This window comes from Bos indicus, chromosome 6, assembly GCF_029378745.1.
Source record: "Bos indicus isolate NIAB-ARS_2022 breed Sahiwal x Tharparkar chromosome 6, NIAB-ARS_B.indTharparkar_mat_pri_1.0, whole genome shotgun sequence".
NCBI classification, from domain to species: Eukaryota; Metazoa; Chordata; class Mammalia; order Artiodactyla; family Bovidae; genus Bos; species Bos indicus.
In genome coordinates, this window is record NC_091765.1 from 11,604,777 (window position 1) to 11,621,497 (window position 16,721).

At 36.0% G+C, this 16,721-nt stretch overlaps 1 protein-coding gene across 1 annotated transcript in view; it reads left to right on the forward strand.

The window, feature by feature from the left end:
• LOC109560113 (bifunctional heparan sulfate N-deacetylase/N-sulfotransferase 4) overlaps nt 1-9,018 on the forward strand; it is a 317,526-nt gene extending 308,508 nt beyond the window's left edge. The window contains exons 13-14 of the mRNA XM_070791024.1: nt 2,600-2,702; nt 7,814-9,018. Of these exons, the coding sequence (XP_070647125.1) occupies nt 2,600-2,702; nt 7,814-7,933 (223 nt within the window). The 3' untranslated portion in view covers nt 7,934-9,018. The remainder of the gene's footprint in view (nt 1-2,599; nt 2,703-7,813) is intronic.
• Nucleotides 9,019-16,721: the final 7,703 nt, after the last annotated feature.

Genomic DNA, 16,721 nt, shown 5'->3' on the forward strand with positions numbered 1-16,721 from the left:
TGCAGTTAAACATTCTCATCCTGAGGCAGAAGATGCTGTTTAGGGGCACCGTTATGCCACCTCCCCCATTTCATTTTGCACAGCATGCCAAATTGTTCTTTCTCTTGGGAAATTAATGAAAACGAAAGAAAGGCCTATGATAGGCAAGACGCAGATTGGAAACGTCCAGGTTGGAAATGACTCTGTCTTCCTTTTATCCATTTAACCGGTGATGTATTTAATTTTAATTGATAGCATGTACTAGGACAACCTGGACTGTGAGGATCAGGTCTCTAATAATAGATTGGGCAGGGAACTGTGAAGAAAATTTCCCTCTCCCCCTAAATGAGTTCACATATGTGCAGAAGCAAATTGCAGGTGCATCGGTATTATAGGAATGGGCCCAGGGCAACAAAATATTCTGCAACTAATTAACTTTACATCCTAGTCAATTATGCTTCATCCTCCTAAAACATCTGCTGAGAAACAAAAATGCAAACCTTTTCGATGTTTTATGCATGCAGCAATTCCCACAGCAGTAAATTTAAAATTTCCCTTCCTATTTGGTTTATTCTTTCCTTTTTCCTATCTTGTTAGTCCTAAACAAAAATTCTTACATATCTGAGTTTAAACAAATAATTAGATTACACATTCTTTCTTTGGTAACTTTGTGCGACCAAGGATGCAAAACAATGTTAGAATACTTTTTATGAGTACAGAGATCTGAATGATCCAATAGAATCATTCACCTTCAACAAAAGAAATGAAGAGTTGTCTAATGTTCCACTCACCATTTGTATAACCCATGTCTTATTTTCTCTGGAAAAAATACTGAATTATATCGCTAGCCTTTTAATTTCATCCTTGAAAAGTGTAAACGTTTTGAACCGTTAAAAAAATCAGTATTTTTTTCAATTTGTTAATTAGGTATATTACATTGATTGATTTGCGGATATTGAAGAATCCTTGCATCCCTGGGATAAAGCCCACTTGGTCATGGTGTATGATCTTTTTAATGTGTTGTTGGATTCTGATTGCTAAAATTTTGTTAAGGATTTTTGCATCTATGTTCATCAGTGATATTGGCCTGTAGTTTTCTTTTTTTGTGGGATCTTTGTCAGGTTTTGGTATTAGGGTGATGGTGGCCTCATAGAATGAGTTTGGAAGTTTACCTTCCTCTGCAATTTTCTGGAAGAGTTTGAGTAGGATAGGTGTTAGCTCTTCTCTAAATTTTTTGTAGAATTCAGCTGTGAAGCCGTCTGGACCTGGGCTTTTGTTTGCTGGAAGATTTTTGATTACAGTTTCAATTTCCGTGCTTGTGATGGGTCTGTTAAGATTTTGGAGAGGGTGTGGAGAAAAGGGAACCCTCTTACGCTCTTGGTGGGAATGCAAACTAGTACAGCCACTATGGAGAACAGTGTGGAGATTCCTTAAAAAACTGGAAATAGAACTGCCTTATGATCCAGCAATCCCACTGCTGGGCAAACACACTGAGGAAACCAGAATTGAAAGAAATACGTGTACCCCAATGTTCATCGCAGCACTGTTTATAATAGCCAGGACATGGAAGCAACCTAGATGTCCATCAACAGATGAATGGATAAGAAAGCTGTGGTACATATACACAATGGAGTATTAGCCATTAAAAAGAATACATTTGAATCAGTTCTAATGAGGTGGATGAAACTGGAGCCTATTATACGGAGTGAAGTAAGCCAGAAAGAAAAACACCAATACAGTATACTAACGCATATATATGGAATTTAAAAAGATGGTAACAATAACCCTGTGTACGAGACAGCAAAAGAGACACTGATGTATAGAACAGTCTAATGGACTCTATGGGAGAGGGAGAAGGTGGGATGATTTGGGAGAATGGCATTGAAATACGTATAATATCACATATGGAACGAGTCTCCAGTCCGGGTTCGATGCACGATACTGGATGCTTGGGGCTGGTGCACTGGGATGACCCAGAGGGAGGGTATGGGGAGGGAGGAGGGAGGAGGGTTCAGGATGGGGAACACATGTATACCTGTGGCGGGTTCATTTCGATATTTGGCAAAACCAATACAATATTGTAAAGTTTAAAAATAAAATAAAATTTTAAAAAAATTAGTATTTTTCTTAGAAGCTTTAAAATTCATGTTTGTATTTAAAGAAATATGTTTACATTATATTGTCACCTTAATATATACTATTGAATGATTTCAAAGAAATTTGCTAATATATTTTGACAGGGAAATCATATAAATAAAAAAATAAATATTGTAAAGTCTTGTATATATGATTGTAGTTTTGTTGATTCATCCTTGATCTTTTATGGATGAATAGGTAAAATATAAAAACCTAATAATTTCATCATAAAAAAGATCAAATATCCATATGTCTTTTTTCATTACATTAGAAATATTAAAAAATATATAACATATAGTTTATTTAATTTTAATTAAATTCTCTCAAATTGATTCAATTAATATTTATAGAATTGAATTAAATCAAAGCATGAGTATATGAAAGTGCATTTCCATTGTACAATTGGTGAGGTTGTCTTAAAATTCTGTATATAATTTATAATCATTATATCTTTATTTTCATTTATATCTTTGATCTTTTGTAGTTTTGATCCCCAAAAGGGTTTTTGGTGTCAACTATTGGAAGGAGGAAAGACCAAATGCCTTGGAAAAAGCAAAGGTCGAAAGTATCCCCCCATGGATCCAGAGGTAATATTTTCCTTATCTTTGAAATTCTCTGGTAGTGCTGAGTCCAAGCATGCTCTGCTGCAGCACAATAGGCCAATGAATCTGAGCAAGGAGGTGTTGGGATGAGGAATATGACTTTATTCCGAAAGCTGGCTGACAGAGAAGATGGCAGACTACCATCTCAAAATAGCCATCTTATCTGGGTCTGGATGCCAGTTCTTTTATGGATCAGAGATGGGACAAGGTGAGGAAACAACGTAAAAAGGCCATTAATCTTGCAAACATTTACCAGAATGGCAAGCCTCAGGCAGAGGGATGTGTTAATTTCTTCCTGCCATCTACAGGTGGACAGAGTTCTGAACAAAGGCACTTTAACAGTCAGGCAGAGGGGCAGGATTCTCTGAGGCAGACCATTAATTATGATTATGATGACAAAAGCAATGGAAAACAAGTCAAAGAAACAGTTCCAACATGAAGTCAGAATTAATCCTTTCCTATTACAGTAGAACCCTGTATATACAACTGTTTCAAAATTAGTAGACAATAAACTTGACTCCTTTTTCTTGACTTTCTTTGCTATCAATAGTTTATATACTGAGAAGAGAGATAGACCAACAGATAGAGATGATTAGTAGATATTTATGGAAATTGTATCCTGTTGGGATGCAATTCAAATATAAATACTGAACAGTAACTTCTTTCCAAATGTGTAAAGGGCTCAAACAAATAATCTAGTAAAAAATGATTTTGTATAAAATATACAAGTATTATTGTTACATATTGAATGTGTATATCCAGTGCGTATACCATGCATGGTATGGATCTAACAGAAGCAGGAGATATTAAGAAGAAGTGGCAAGAATACACAGAAGAACTGTACAAAAAAGATCTTCATGACCCAGATAATCACAATGGTGTGATCACTCACCTAGAACCAGACATCTGGAATGTGAAGTCAAGTCGGCTTTAGAAAGCATCACTATGAACAAAGCTAGTGGAGGTGATGGAATTCCAGTTGAGCTATTTCAAATCCTGAAAGATGATGCTGTGAAAGTGCTGCACTCAATATGCCAGCAAATTTGGAAAACTCAGCAGTGGCCACAGGACTGGAAAAGGTCAGTTTTCATTCCAGTCCCAAAGAAAGGCAGTGCCAAAGAATGCTCAAACTACCGCACAATTGCACTCATTTCACATGCTAGTAAAGTAATCCTCAAAATTCTCCAAACTAGGCTTCAGCAATATGTGAACCGTGAACTTCCAGATGTTAAAACTGGTTTTAGAAAAGGCAGAGGAACCAGAGATCAAATTGCCAACATCCTCTGGATCATGGAAAAAGCAAGAGAGTTCCAGAAAAACATCTATTTCTACTTTACTGACTATGCCAAAGCCTTTGACTATGTGAATCACAATAAACTGTGGAAAATTCTGAAAGAGATGGGAATACCAGACCACCTGACCTCCCTCTTGAGAAACCTGTATGCAGGTCGGAAGCAACAGTTAGAACTGGACACAGAACAACAGACTGGTTCCAAATACGAAAAGGAGTATGACAAGGCTGTATATTGTCACCCTGCTTATTTAATTTATATGTAGAGTATATCATGAGAAACACTGGACTGGAAGAAGGACAAGCTGGAATCAAGATTGCTGGGAGAAATATCAATAACCTCAGATATGCAGATGACACCACCCTTATGGCAGAAGTGAAGAGGAACTAAAAAGCTTCTTGATGAAAGTGAAAGAGGAGAGTGGAAAAGTTGGCTTAAATCTCAACATTCAGAAAACTAAGATCATGGCATCTGGTCCCATCACTTCATGGGAAATAGAGGAGGAAACAGTGGAAACAGTGTCAGACTTTATTTTGGGGGGCTCCAAAATCACTGCAGATGGTGATTACATCCGTGAAATTAAAAGACGCTGACTCCTTGGAAGGAAAGCTGTGACCAACCTAGATAGCATATTCAAAAGCAGAGACATTACTTTGCCAACAAAGGTCCATCCAGTCAAGGCTATGGTTTTTCCAGTGGTCATGTATGGATGTGAGAGTTGGACTGTGAAGAAAGCTGAGTGCCAAAGAATTGATGCTTTTGAACTGTGATGTTGGAGAAGACTGTTGAGAGTCCCTTGGACTGCAAGGAGATCCAACCAGTCCATTCTAAAGGAGATCAGTCCTGTGTGTTCATTGGAAGGACTGATGCTAAAGCTGAAACTCCAATACTTTGGCCACCTCATGGGAAGAGCTGACTCATTGGAAAAGACTGATGCTGGGAGGGATAGAGGGCAGGAGGAGAAGGGGATGACACAGGATGAGATGGCTGGATGGCATTACCGACTTGATGGACATGAGTTTGAGTAAACTCCGGGAGTTGGTGATGGACAGGGAGGCCTGGCGTGCTGCGATTCATGGGGTCGCAGGGAGTCAGACATGACTGAGTGACTGAACTGAACTGAACTGATACCATGCATGGTAGTGAGTTGAGCCATGGAGAGTAAACTGTTCTGATCAACAATTACAACATGTGGTAGGGAGGTTTTTCCATATCACCAAGCAAGGCTCAGATACCAGCTGGGTCTCCAGAACCCAACACAATACTGACACTCTCTACAAAGAGAGAGCGTGTCAGGTCCCACAGGGAAAAACAGCAACCACCTCACATATCCAGATACCACTCTAATGCTAGAAAATGAAGAGGAACTAAAGAGCCTCTTGAGGGTGAAAGAGGAGAGTTAAAGAGCCGATTTAAAACTAAATGTTAAAAAAAGAAGAAAAAAAACTGAGATCATTGCATTCAGCAGCTTTACTTTATGGCAAAGAGAGGGAGAAATGGTGGAAGTAATGACAGATTTCCTCTTCTTGGGTCTAAAATTACCACGGATGGTGACTGCACCCGTGAAATCAGAAGACATTTGCTTCTTGGCAGGAAAGCTATAACAAACCTAGACAGTGTGTTGAAAAGCAGAGACATTACTCTGCTGGCAAAGGTCCATATAGTCAAGGCTATGATCTTCCCAGTAGTCAGGTACGGTTGTGAGAGCTGGAGGCATAAAGAAGGCGTAGCATTAAAAGAATTAATGCCTTCAAACTGTGATGCTGGAGAAGACTCCTGAGAGTCCCTTGGACAGCAAGATCAAACCAGTCAATCTTAAGGGAAATCAGCCCTGAATACTCCTTGGAAGGATTGATGCTGAAGCTGAAACTCCATTATTTTGTCATCTGACACAAACAGCTGACTGATTGGAAAAGTCCCTGATGCTGGGAAAGATTGAGGACAGAAGGAAAAGAGGGTGTCAGAGGATGAGATGGCTTGATGGCATCACCAATGCAATAGACATGAACTTGGACAAACTTCAGGAGATGGTGAGGGACATGAAAGCCTGGCATGCTGCAGTCCATGTGGTCACAAAGAGTTGGACATGACTGGGCGACTTAACAACAAAAACAAAAAGCCACTTCATTAACATAACAAAGTATACCTTTACCATTATCTCACTTTGGAAATTCCAAGTGCGCCTTGTGCCAGAAATGGAGTCAATGACCAACTATATATTTCTTATTGTAATTCAAAATGTCACAATAGGTTACAGGATAAAACAGTTATTATGAGCCTAGATTTATTATAAGAGAGTAAATTAGTTATGGTCACTTGTTTATAATAAAATATATAAAACAATATCAAACTGCAAAAAGGCAGGGGAGAAAAATCTATCAGTAAAAGTTATGAGAAGACAGAAGGATTGGAAAACTAGGTAGCAATCAACTGAGCAGATATAATGAGTTATCTCTCCTAAGACAGTGTGGGCCTAAGGAGGATGGAAGTGATTAGGTGTTACTATGGAAATAGAAGAACCAGAAGGTTCTCAAACTACACCTTTGAACCCAATAATTTCAAAAAGGCTTCAAAAATCATGTTGATCTCCCAAGAAATCAGTGTAACAACTCCACTACTTCTATAAACATCTTATCCAGAATTTGAAGTGTTCACAATCCACTCGAAGGGAAGAAATGCGGTGAAAAACCTAGTGAGCGGACAAGAAAAAAAGTAGTTATCTGGAATTCATTTCCACAGTATATAAGTTGCTAAGGGAATTTTAGGAGGAAAGAGACTAATTTGTGCTAAAATATTGGGAGAGGTTTAAGAGAGATGGTTTAAGTTTGACCAAATGGAAACGGCTGCCCATATTTCACAGGAAAAACATTCACCTCTATTATTTCATCAAAAAGACACAGAACTATGTTCAATGGATTCTAATATAAGATAAATGACATCCAGAGAAAAACCCATTAACAAGTTTTTTGTCTTCTTGGAATAAAATAAACTAAAACCACAGACTTATTTTATAATCCTTTTTTCAGCCGTTCATCTAAAAATTGTCAATCACTCCAGCTTGGTTAGGAACATAAAAATTCCAGGAAAGATCACTTTAATGACCTTTATAATAAGACCTTGTAATATTTGTGAAGTAGAAAAGCTTAATGGTTTTTCAAAAAAATCTGTTTTGGTCCTAAATGAATATAGAAAGCATTTTATAACATGGCAAGTTATTTATTTAATCATGAAATTCAGCTTTTATGATTATGTTGACTGATTATCTTAATGCTGTGACCCAATTTTACAGAGAGTGACCAATTTCATAAACCTAAGTGTTTCTTTTCGTAGATTTTGTGCCACATCTGGTCCCTACTTACCTCATTCTTCTTTAGTATTACATGCCTCTCATCAACCTCTTCATCAGTCCCTCAGTAAATAAGTGTGCTTTATATTGAGTGGGACACCATGCCCTCCTCACTGACAGATGGTATTTAATGTACAAAAATATTGACTCAATGTTGTATACCCAAAACTAATATAATATTGTAAGTCAAATTATACTTCAGTTTAAAAAATTCAAAAAGCTAATTCTCCAAATGCTCTAGGAAAAATAAGCTATATAAGTTATTCCTGGACCCATTTTTATTTTGCAACTATACTTCTGTCAAATCTTTCCTAAAGGTAAAAATAAGTGGCATCCGTGGGAAAATAGAAAGAAATGCCTGTTTTATATGCAGTCCCATTGCTGGAGAATTTCTTAATAAATTTGCAAAATCTCATTTAATGAACTAATAACTCCCTTTGTCTTCTTTTTGCTTTCAGTCTAGAACCTTCCTCTCTAATTACTACCGAGATCATAATGTGGAACTGTCCAAACTGTTACACAGACTGGGGCAGCCTCTACCATCATGGCTGAGACAGGAGCTTCAAAAAGTGAGATAGCACTGGAGAGGAGAACTAAGACTCACAAGACACTGACTTTTACTATGAAACCGAAAAGCAAACTCCCCATCTTTTATCCCTTTAATGCATTTGTGATTGTCAATAGAGGACCGTGTGAATAAATCTCCTATCTTTTTCATAAAAATGAAAACTATTATATATGCACGCATTGGCGATTACTAGCATAATTCCTATGTGAGCTTTTGGGAAATAATGTGGGCTTTTATGGCATTATCCAGCTTCCAGTGTGGGAATCATGACACAACCCAGTTCCTCCTTTAACCATAAAATTTTGGAAACTATGTTTTACTGAGAACCCTGATTATATGCAATTGACAAGTTGAAATCTTAAGAAACACACTGTGATATCTGTAAATGAGACTGGTAGTAACCCAATATCAGAATTAAGGGTATACATTTTCCCTTGCTAATTTGAAAACAATTTTGCATTTGTTGTGAAATTATCAGTGTAATCTTATGTTCTTATTTTGAGCAGTTATTATTTATTCTATTTATAGAGTAAATAAAATACGTTTTCCTCTGTTAATCCTCTTTAGGAACGTCTTTGACTTGCCCAAGTTGTAAAGTTGTAACCTCCCACATGCTTGATCTGTTTTGATCTTGTAGGAGGATACCATCTGCAAGTAGCTCATAATAGTATTTTATCTGGCCAACATGCAATTCTCGGTGAATTTTGCATTGTGGTTCCAACACCATCTATCAGAGATTTGGGGGATAAATGACTGTGAAAGTGCGTACTTTACATAATATTAACTACTATGTGTAAGGCCATCTTTCCATGGGTAAAAATCTTCAGTTCAGTTCAGTTCAGTTCAGTCGCTCAGTCGTGTCCGACTCTTTGCTACCCCAGGAATCGCAGCACGCCATTACCATACTATTAATCTAGGTATTTCCACTTTGATAATGATGTAGTATTTATATATTTTTTTCTCTATCCCAGAAGGAAAAAAAAAACTTTATTGATAAGGCTGGAATGAAAATCCTCATATGTGTTTACAGGTAGAGTGAGGTACTCATGCCTTTTATATAGTATATGTCAGTCATTTAAACCATGGACTTTTATGCATGCCAGTGCATATACTAATGCAGAAGATTATGTTTTTAATGCCTATTTAACAGAAGAAATGTAATCTAAAATTTACCTCTTTAAACACCACAAATTCTCTAAATTAAAACCTATTTCTCAGCCATGTCATCCAAAAATTAATTTCTGGAGAAGAAATGATACTCTTCTTGTCTTAGAGTTGTAGGTTACTCTCCCATTTGGAAATCGTCATGCTAGGTGAATGGTTGTCTCATTTGTCAATGAAGATACGTTAAAGCTTTGTTAGTCTTTTCAGTGATACATGAGGGTAAAATTTAAACAGAACAGAAAATCAAAGTAAATTTGGAACGTTACCTATGAATTCATCCTTCACCAGAGTAATTTTTCTACAGGCTGTAAATAACATTATGCTTGACATAATTCTTCAAAGGAAATGGAAGATCTTTGTTTTTGTTTATTTGTTGTTTGTGGTTTTAAGCAAACAATTCAAGTATAATCTAAAAGAGAACCAATAATTTTTACATAGTTTATTTCGGGATTCAACTTTGGATTTGTACTTTATTAAGATTTTTGTTTGCTTTTCGTTTTCCTACTGCATCTAAAGGCTCTTTCTATTTTTCAGAAAATGTTAAGATTTTTTCTGGGCATGTGTTGATACAAACCACAAACTGATGCTTTTGTTGATTCTTTGTTAGGCATGAGGCTTAATTTCTCAATCTTACTGTTACTTAGGTGAGCATGTGCTTGATAGCATTCCATTAAGCACACTAAAATCATAACAATTGTGTATTTAGAGCTCTAGCTTTTTTGTTAATTTCCTCCAGTTTGCATTCTAATTTTTTCTTTTGTGAACTAGAGTTTAACTTTTTTCCCCCATAGATATTTATAGAAATCAGATGAGATACTTTTCATATTGGGTAAAATTCATGTAATTAAGAGTCCAACTTATCTCTAGATTTTTTTAAATGTAACTAATTTTCAGCATTTTCTTATTTTTTCCAAGTAATATATACAGTATCATTCACCTATGTGCAGAGAGCTGGGAGAAAAATTCCCCCAAATTCCAAGTTCAACTAGTCTCTTCTCCCCTGGTTCATTTCAATCAGTGTGTACATTTTTCTTACTAAGACTGATAATACAGACAAAACAAAATTTAATTATGTAATTCATCTCTTACAGTGAACTACTTAGAGGGACTCTGGGCTGTGAGATTATAATAAATCTGAAAACTTTCAGTTTTAAGAATATCTTCGTTTTCCCAAATTTCACCCACTGGCTATTGAACTATTGACTCAAGATTTAACATACATAATTATTTAACCTTCTAAATAAATTATCTTCATTTTGAATGACATACTTTTTAAAATTTTAAAGAACTTCCTAAAACCTTTAAACAAACAAGCCAGTATCTTCTCTTCATTACTTCTTTTTCTTTATTCCAATTGCTTAATTTACAAATATAATAATTGATTACATTAATAAAGATGAGACAATATTTGATATAAATCTATATCAAAATATGTGTGCTTGTCAAATACCAGTCTCTAAAAATTACATTACAAATCTCATGCAAAAACAAATTTTGCTTGTATTTAACAATGGCCTCAAAATAATTAAGCAACAAGGGAGAATGCTAGAGAAGAAAATATATATTCCTCTAACACTATATTTTTTCTAAAAAAAAAAAGTTCTCCATCCAATAAGAGATTTTATTTGCCTTGATTTCAACAAACCCGTTCACATGTACCTTATGGAGTTTTCGTTCTTCTGTCTCACTGTTTTAATATGACATAAAGTAACCTGTTGACCATGAGTGTTGATTCAATTATGCGAGCAATTTATAGCCCAGTGATATTTTGAAAGCCTGTTTTTGGTGGCTAGATAACATATTAACTATTTGCTTGGTGGAGTTTGCTTGAAAACAATTGTGGTCAATAATTTTAGAAATAAAGAAATCAAACAGTCTTGCATATATGGTTTAACTTCAACTATAGGAACACAGCTTGGCCATGAGTACATATATATAGTCTATAGATGATGAGTGTGAGTGTGTGTGTGTATATATATACACAAATGATTATATTCTTGTGTGAGCCTGTGAGGTGAGCAGGAAAAGCAGAAAGAGAACTCTGCATTTACTGAAATTGTTAAATAACTGATGTGTTAATAGTACATGCATAACGTATCTTTGGTTCTCATTTCTTCAGAATAAATACTATTGCTGGTATTATAAATAGCAATAAATACTATTGCTAGTGATTAATCATCACTAAAGTAATGTTGTTTCTCCTCTGAAGCCCAAAGTTTTAATCAACAGATGAATCTTTTTCTTTCCCTTTTCCTTCTTTTGCTCTATACACACTCCCTGAATTCCAAACATATAACAAGTGTAACCAGGAAGCTAGGAGAGTGGATTTGGGGTATCTGGGTTTTACATCTCAATCCTGCCTTGAGCAAATTGTGTAGCCTCAAAAATTTGTGGAACTTCTCTGAGTCACAGTTTTCTTTTCTGTAAAATAGAGACAACGGAGTATTACTTACTGGGTCATTGTAAACATTAAATGAGAATATATTTAAACAACTAACTGCAATGCCTAATGTAATTATGCTGAAACATGTTTCTTATAGAAATAATGTATAATATTCAAACCACTCTTTCTTGATTCATCAAACAAGTATATGTTTTTCTACTCCCTTTAATAATAAAGCATATATATCTTAAACATATAATTAACTGTATTTGGTTAAAAATAGAAATTTTCTTCACCATCATTATCCAAAAAAAATTTTTGTATGGCTCCCTGCTATTATTTTGATAAGTATTCAGAGCAAAAGTTTTCCATCTCAGTCCATTCTATTAAGGTCTCTTTATCCATTTCCTCCTACTTACTTCTCCTTCCGTTTATCTAATAGAATATCTCCCTTGTAAATCTCTCTCTTCAAATTTTTATTTAGCTGGCTTCCCTGGTGGCTCAGCCAGTAAGGAATCCACCTGTATGCAGGAGATCCAGGTTCGGTTGGAAAGATCCCCTGAAGAAGGAAATGGCTACCCACTACAGTCTTCTTGCCACTATCACCAAACCTATAGCTTTATATTGAAGAGATAAATGCTGTTCCCTCAGATAAGACCCTGAGGACACATGGATCCCATTTCAGTAGCATGGCAAAGCTGAAATGAAAGACTACAACAGACTTAGGTAATAAGAAGTTATGCCTTTGTCACAGGTAACATACAATACATACAATCTCCAACTGCTTCTTCCCTCAGCCAACTTCAATCGATAGAAATAATAAAGTGAGCATTTATCAGCATGCGTGCTAGTCTCTGAAATGAACCAATGAATAAGACTCCCTCGTGATTTCTGTGACAAAGTCTATCAAACTATTTGAATTATTTCAACCTGAAGAAACCCAGTGCATAATGTGGTACATAGATTTCTGAAGCCAGAGTCACAGTTCAACTCCTTGCAATCCCCCGGAGGCCTGGCGTGCTGGGGTTCACGGGGTTGCAATGAGTCGGACACGACTGAGCGACTGAACTGAACTAAACTGAACTGAATCCCACTTAGCACTGTGTAAGTTTCCTTAGGCACATTCCTTACACTCACCGTGCTACAATTGTCTCAGCTCCACATTGTGGATAATAATAACAGCCACCTCTTGAGGTTATTGTGACAATTATGTGAGTTAAAATACATAAAACAGTAGCTGGCCACTGTAAGAGTGTTTGCTATTGTTAACTACTTTGTGCGTTATCTATTTTAGATGTACAATACTCATCTTAAAAAAGCATGTCCCAAGAGAGTTGGTTTCATATAAATTTAATTAAGTATATTCAAATCACAAGAATCCACAGCCACAAGACAGTTATAGGTAATAAGAAGGCAATAACACAGAATCACTTAAAACATCTCCACATTTTAAAATTCTAATTCTGTCAACTATTTTTATATGGGTGACCAAATCATGGGATTCCTCTGAGCCTCATTTCTTCCTGAATAAAGAACTGAGGATAGAAACCCAAGAAATGAGCATGGGATAAAAGAAACTAAAGTCCAAGAACAATGAATAAAAATTTATATTTGAACACTGAAATATGTTCATTAAATTCAAGTTTCCTGGAAGGGATGGATTTATTCATCATAACACTGAGAGAATGTGCAAAGTAGATCATCATATCATCATATTTATAAAAACAACAATGCAATATTGTTTAGGCATTATTATTGAGGAATAAGGGAAAAGAGAAGCTCCCATCGATAAGTTCTAGAAAATATCAACCTAATTTCTTTAAATGGAGAAAAAAAAAACAGTGTAATCTATAAATAATAGATCATTGAATGTAACAATATGTGCACATGGGCAAGTCTGCAACTATTTTTGCAAAAAATATTCCACAGAAAACTAATTGTCAGGACATAAATCTAGATGAGATAGAATGTCCAAATTCCTCATGTGATTCAGATACAAACAGTCTCAGACAACTCTTTTTGAGATTTAAAAGAGTGTACATATTTAAAGTTTTGAGACCCCAAATATATCTAGATTTCAACAAATCCTGTCAGCTTTATCTTCCAAACTCTTTAGACCCTAAGAATGCTGCATCATACCCAAACTTGGCACCCGAATTCAAGCCCCCACTATCTTCTCAAAGGGAATTAATAACACTTCTCACTTACAGATGTGGGTGCCTGTACCTATTTTCCACATCAATCAGAGCAGTTCTTTGACCACCTTTCCCATCACTTTCCCTTTGTCACCATCTTCAGTTCACACCAGCCTCCTTACTTTCCTCTGAGCATATGCCAAACAGGAGGCCAGAGTTTTCACACTCCCTGTTCCCTTAGCATGAATACAATTTCCCCAGGCACCTCCTCCTCATCCCCCTCCCTCCTTCGAGTCTTAAATGTCACCTTATCAGACAAGTCTTTCCAGACCCCACACCATCAATCTCCCAACTCTTTACCTACTTGGTTCTTCTCCCTACCACACTTACCAACTGACCTATAAATTGTTTGTTCATTTGTCTGCTTCCCCGAGCTATATTATAAGGTTCATGAAAAAAGGGCTTTTCTTTTGTTCATCATTGTGATGCCTCCCTGTGCCTGGAGTTTGCTAGAAATTTGTATAAACCCTCAATAAATTGTAGTGAAAATAATTAAAAGTAAAGCCAAGATGCTAAGAAGCATAATACATGTAGAGGACATACAGAAACTGGAAATGTCTTAACAGAAGTTTGGGTATTGACAAGGAAAATGAAGTCAGCAAGAATAAGAATAGGTTTCAAAAATGTGTTCATCTCAAGACCCTGTCACAAAAGGAGATAGAAGTTATAGAAAGGTAAATTTCCTTTTAATAAAAAATGCTTTTTAGTAAACAAGGCAATTGGAATGATCTTGAAAGAGTAGTAATTTTCACACATTTTTAAGTCTTTAAAAACAGAATAAATTGGAATTTTAAAGGAAAATAATAAAATGAAAATCTCAGCTTTATATTCCCTTCTCATTCTGAGGACTATGATATTAGCAGTAAGAAAAAGGATATAACATTTGATGGAGAATGATAGCTAATGTTTGATTGGCTGATTAATTGTGTAGAAATATTTCTATTTTTCAAGTATTTAATTTATTCTTATATTTAAGAATGCTGCCAAACAATCTTATCTACAGACTAGGAAAGAAACTTGTGAGCAAGGTACTTATCTCTAACGCCAGCCTTAGATAGAAGAGGAGTAATAGTCCTCGTTTTCAGATCAAATCATCTTCCCTAGTCAGGAAAATACACGTTATATATATGTATATTTATATATAGTATATATATGGAATATACGGATGTGTGTGTGTGTGTGTCTGCCTTAGTTAGTGCTAGTTGCTCAGTCGTGTCCAACTCTTCACAACCCCATGGATTGTAGCCCACCAGGCTCCTCTGTCCATGGAATTCTCCAGACAAGAATACTGGAGTAGGTAGTTATTCCCTTCTCCAGGGGATCTTTCTGATCCCCAGGGATCAAACCTGGGTCTCTTGCATTGCAGACAGATTCTTTACTGTCTGAGCTACCAGGGAAGCCCTATATACACAAATCCATATGTAAATGTGTACACATTATCATGTGTATGTGTGCTGTAATAATACAGAGCAGTAATCACACCTCCAATATAGGAAGCATGCCAAAATATTATGGTTTGGGAAAAAACCCTGAAATTTATCATCACTGGGAATGCAGTACTATTATCTTTTTCAAGCTGTTTCACTTCTAACAGCAGCAAATAAATACTTTTATTTTGTCTATAGCATTTTATTCTTCACATTATGACACTTATACTACTTATCACCAAATTCTTTCTTTCTAGTTGATTTTACAATTCATCTTCTCCAATGAAAGTTTTATAACAGGAATCTAATGAATTAGATCCTACAGAAAGAAAAGCAAATTGGTCTGTTTCGAAGCTCAAAGCTACAGCAGTAAGTTCTATGGATTTATGGCAGACTCCTCCACTGCTCCAGAGAAGATGCCGAATGCATTGTTTCCTAGCCTCCTTTACAACTTTTTTTAAAAGGAAGAAACTGCTCAGATCTATTCCACTAGAATCATAAAAGACCCAGAATTCACAGAGCAGCCAAATAAGAAAAGTCATCAAAAAGATGAGCACTGGAGAAAACAGTGATTGTGTGGGATGCTAAAATATGGCATTCAGGTACTGGTCTTAGAAAGCCCATCACATGAAGAATCCAGGAAAACAAGGAAAGCCACAGAAATAAACCTAACTCTTTGGGGAAACATCAGAGCAGTCCTGGAGGGTAGAATTGGGCAGGTCAGGGCATCCTTGTGACCCAAGAAGCATAGAAGAGAAGCAGCACCCAGGACATCAGAGATTGTGGCTTGCATCTCAAAGAGCACAAAGCGAGAAACTTATAAGAGGGTTATAAAATAAAATCCTTGACTTTATCCGTTGTTAAATTCTAGCAAGGGATTGTCTTTTATTGTTGCTGCTGTTTACCTTGCTAAAGTGAAAGTCTTAGATCTCAGTCAAATCGTGTCTGACTCTTTGCGACTTCTTGGACTGTAGCCCACCAGCCTCCTCTGTCCATGGAATTCTCCAGGCAAGAATACTGGAGTGGATTGCTATTCCCTTCTCCAGGGCATCTTCCCAACCCAGGGACTCAACCTAGGTGTCCTGCATTGCAGGCAGATTCTTTACCGTCTGAGTCACCAGGGAAGCTCCTTACCTTGCTAGGAGGAAACCAAAGAGATCTGGAAAGGTCACTTTCTCTTAGACACACTGATGCTTACTAATTTCTGTAAAGGCTGCAGGTCTGCTACATATGTCTTGATGTTAGATTTAGATAAAAAAGAAAATAAAACCTCAAATCATTGAATTCATTGTTAAAATAAGTTTAAAAATAGGAAGAAAATTAAGCATAGCATTTACATGATTAAGCAAATGGCATTCATTTTAGTTGATATATAAGTGATAGCTACTTCACATCCATAATTTATCAAGTCATAATTTAGCAACCAATAATTTAATTTAAAAGGATTTTGAATGTGAATGGATCAAGTGGAAATTACAAACGAAAAGTTGCTAAAAATTCACCATTTTCCTTTTTAACATGCTTAAATCATATTTAAATAAGAAAACAAAGTTAGTGTGGGTAATTAGGATAGTATTTTTGATTAAAATAATCATCGTAAGGTTATTCAAATGAACAAGAAATTTGGGA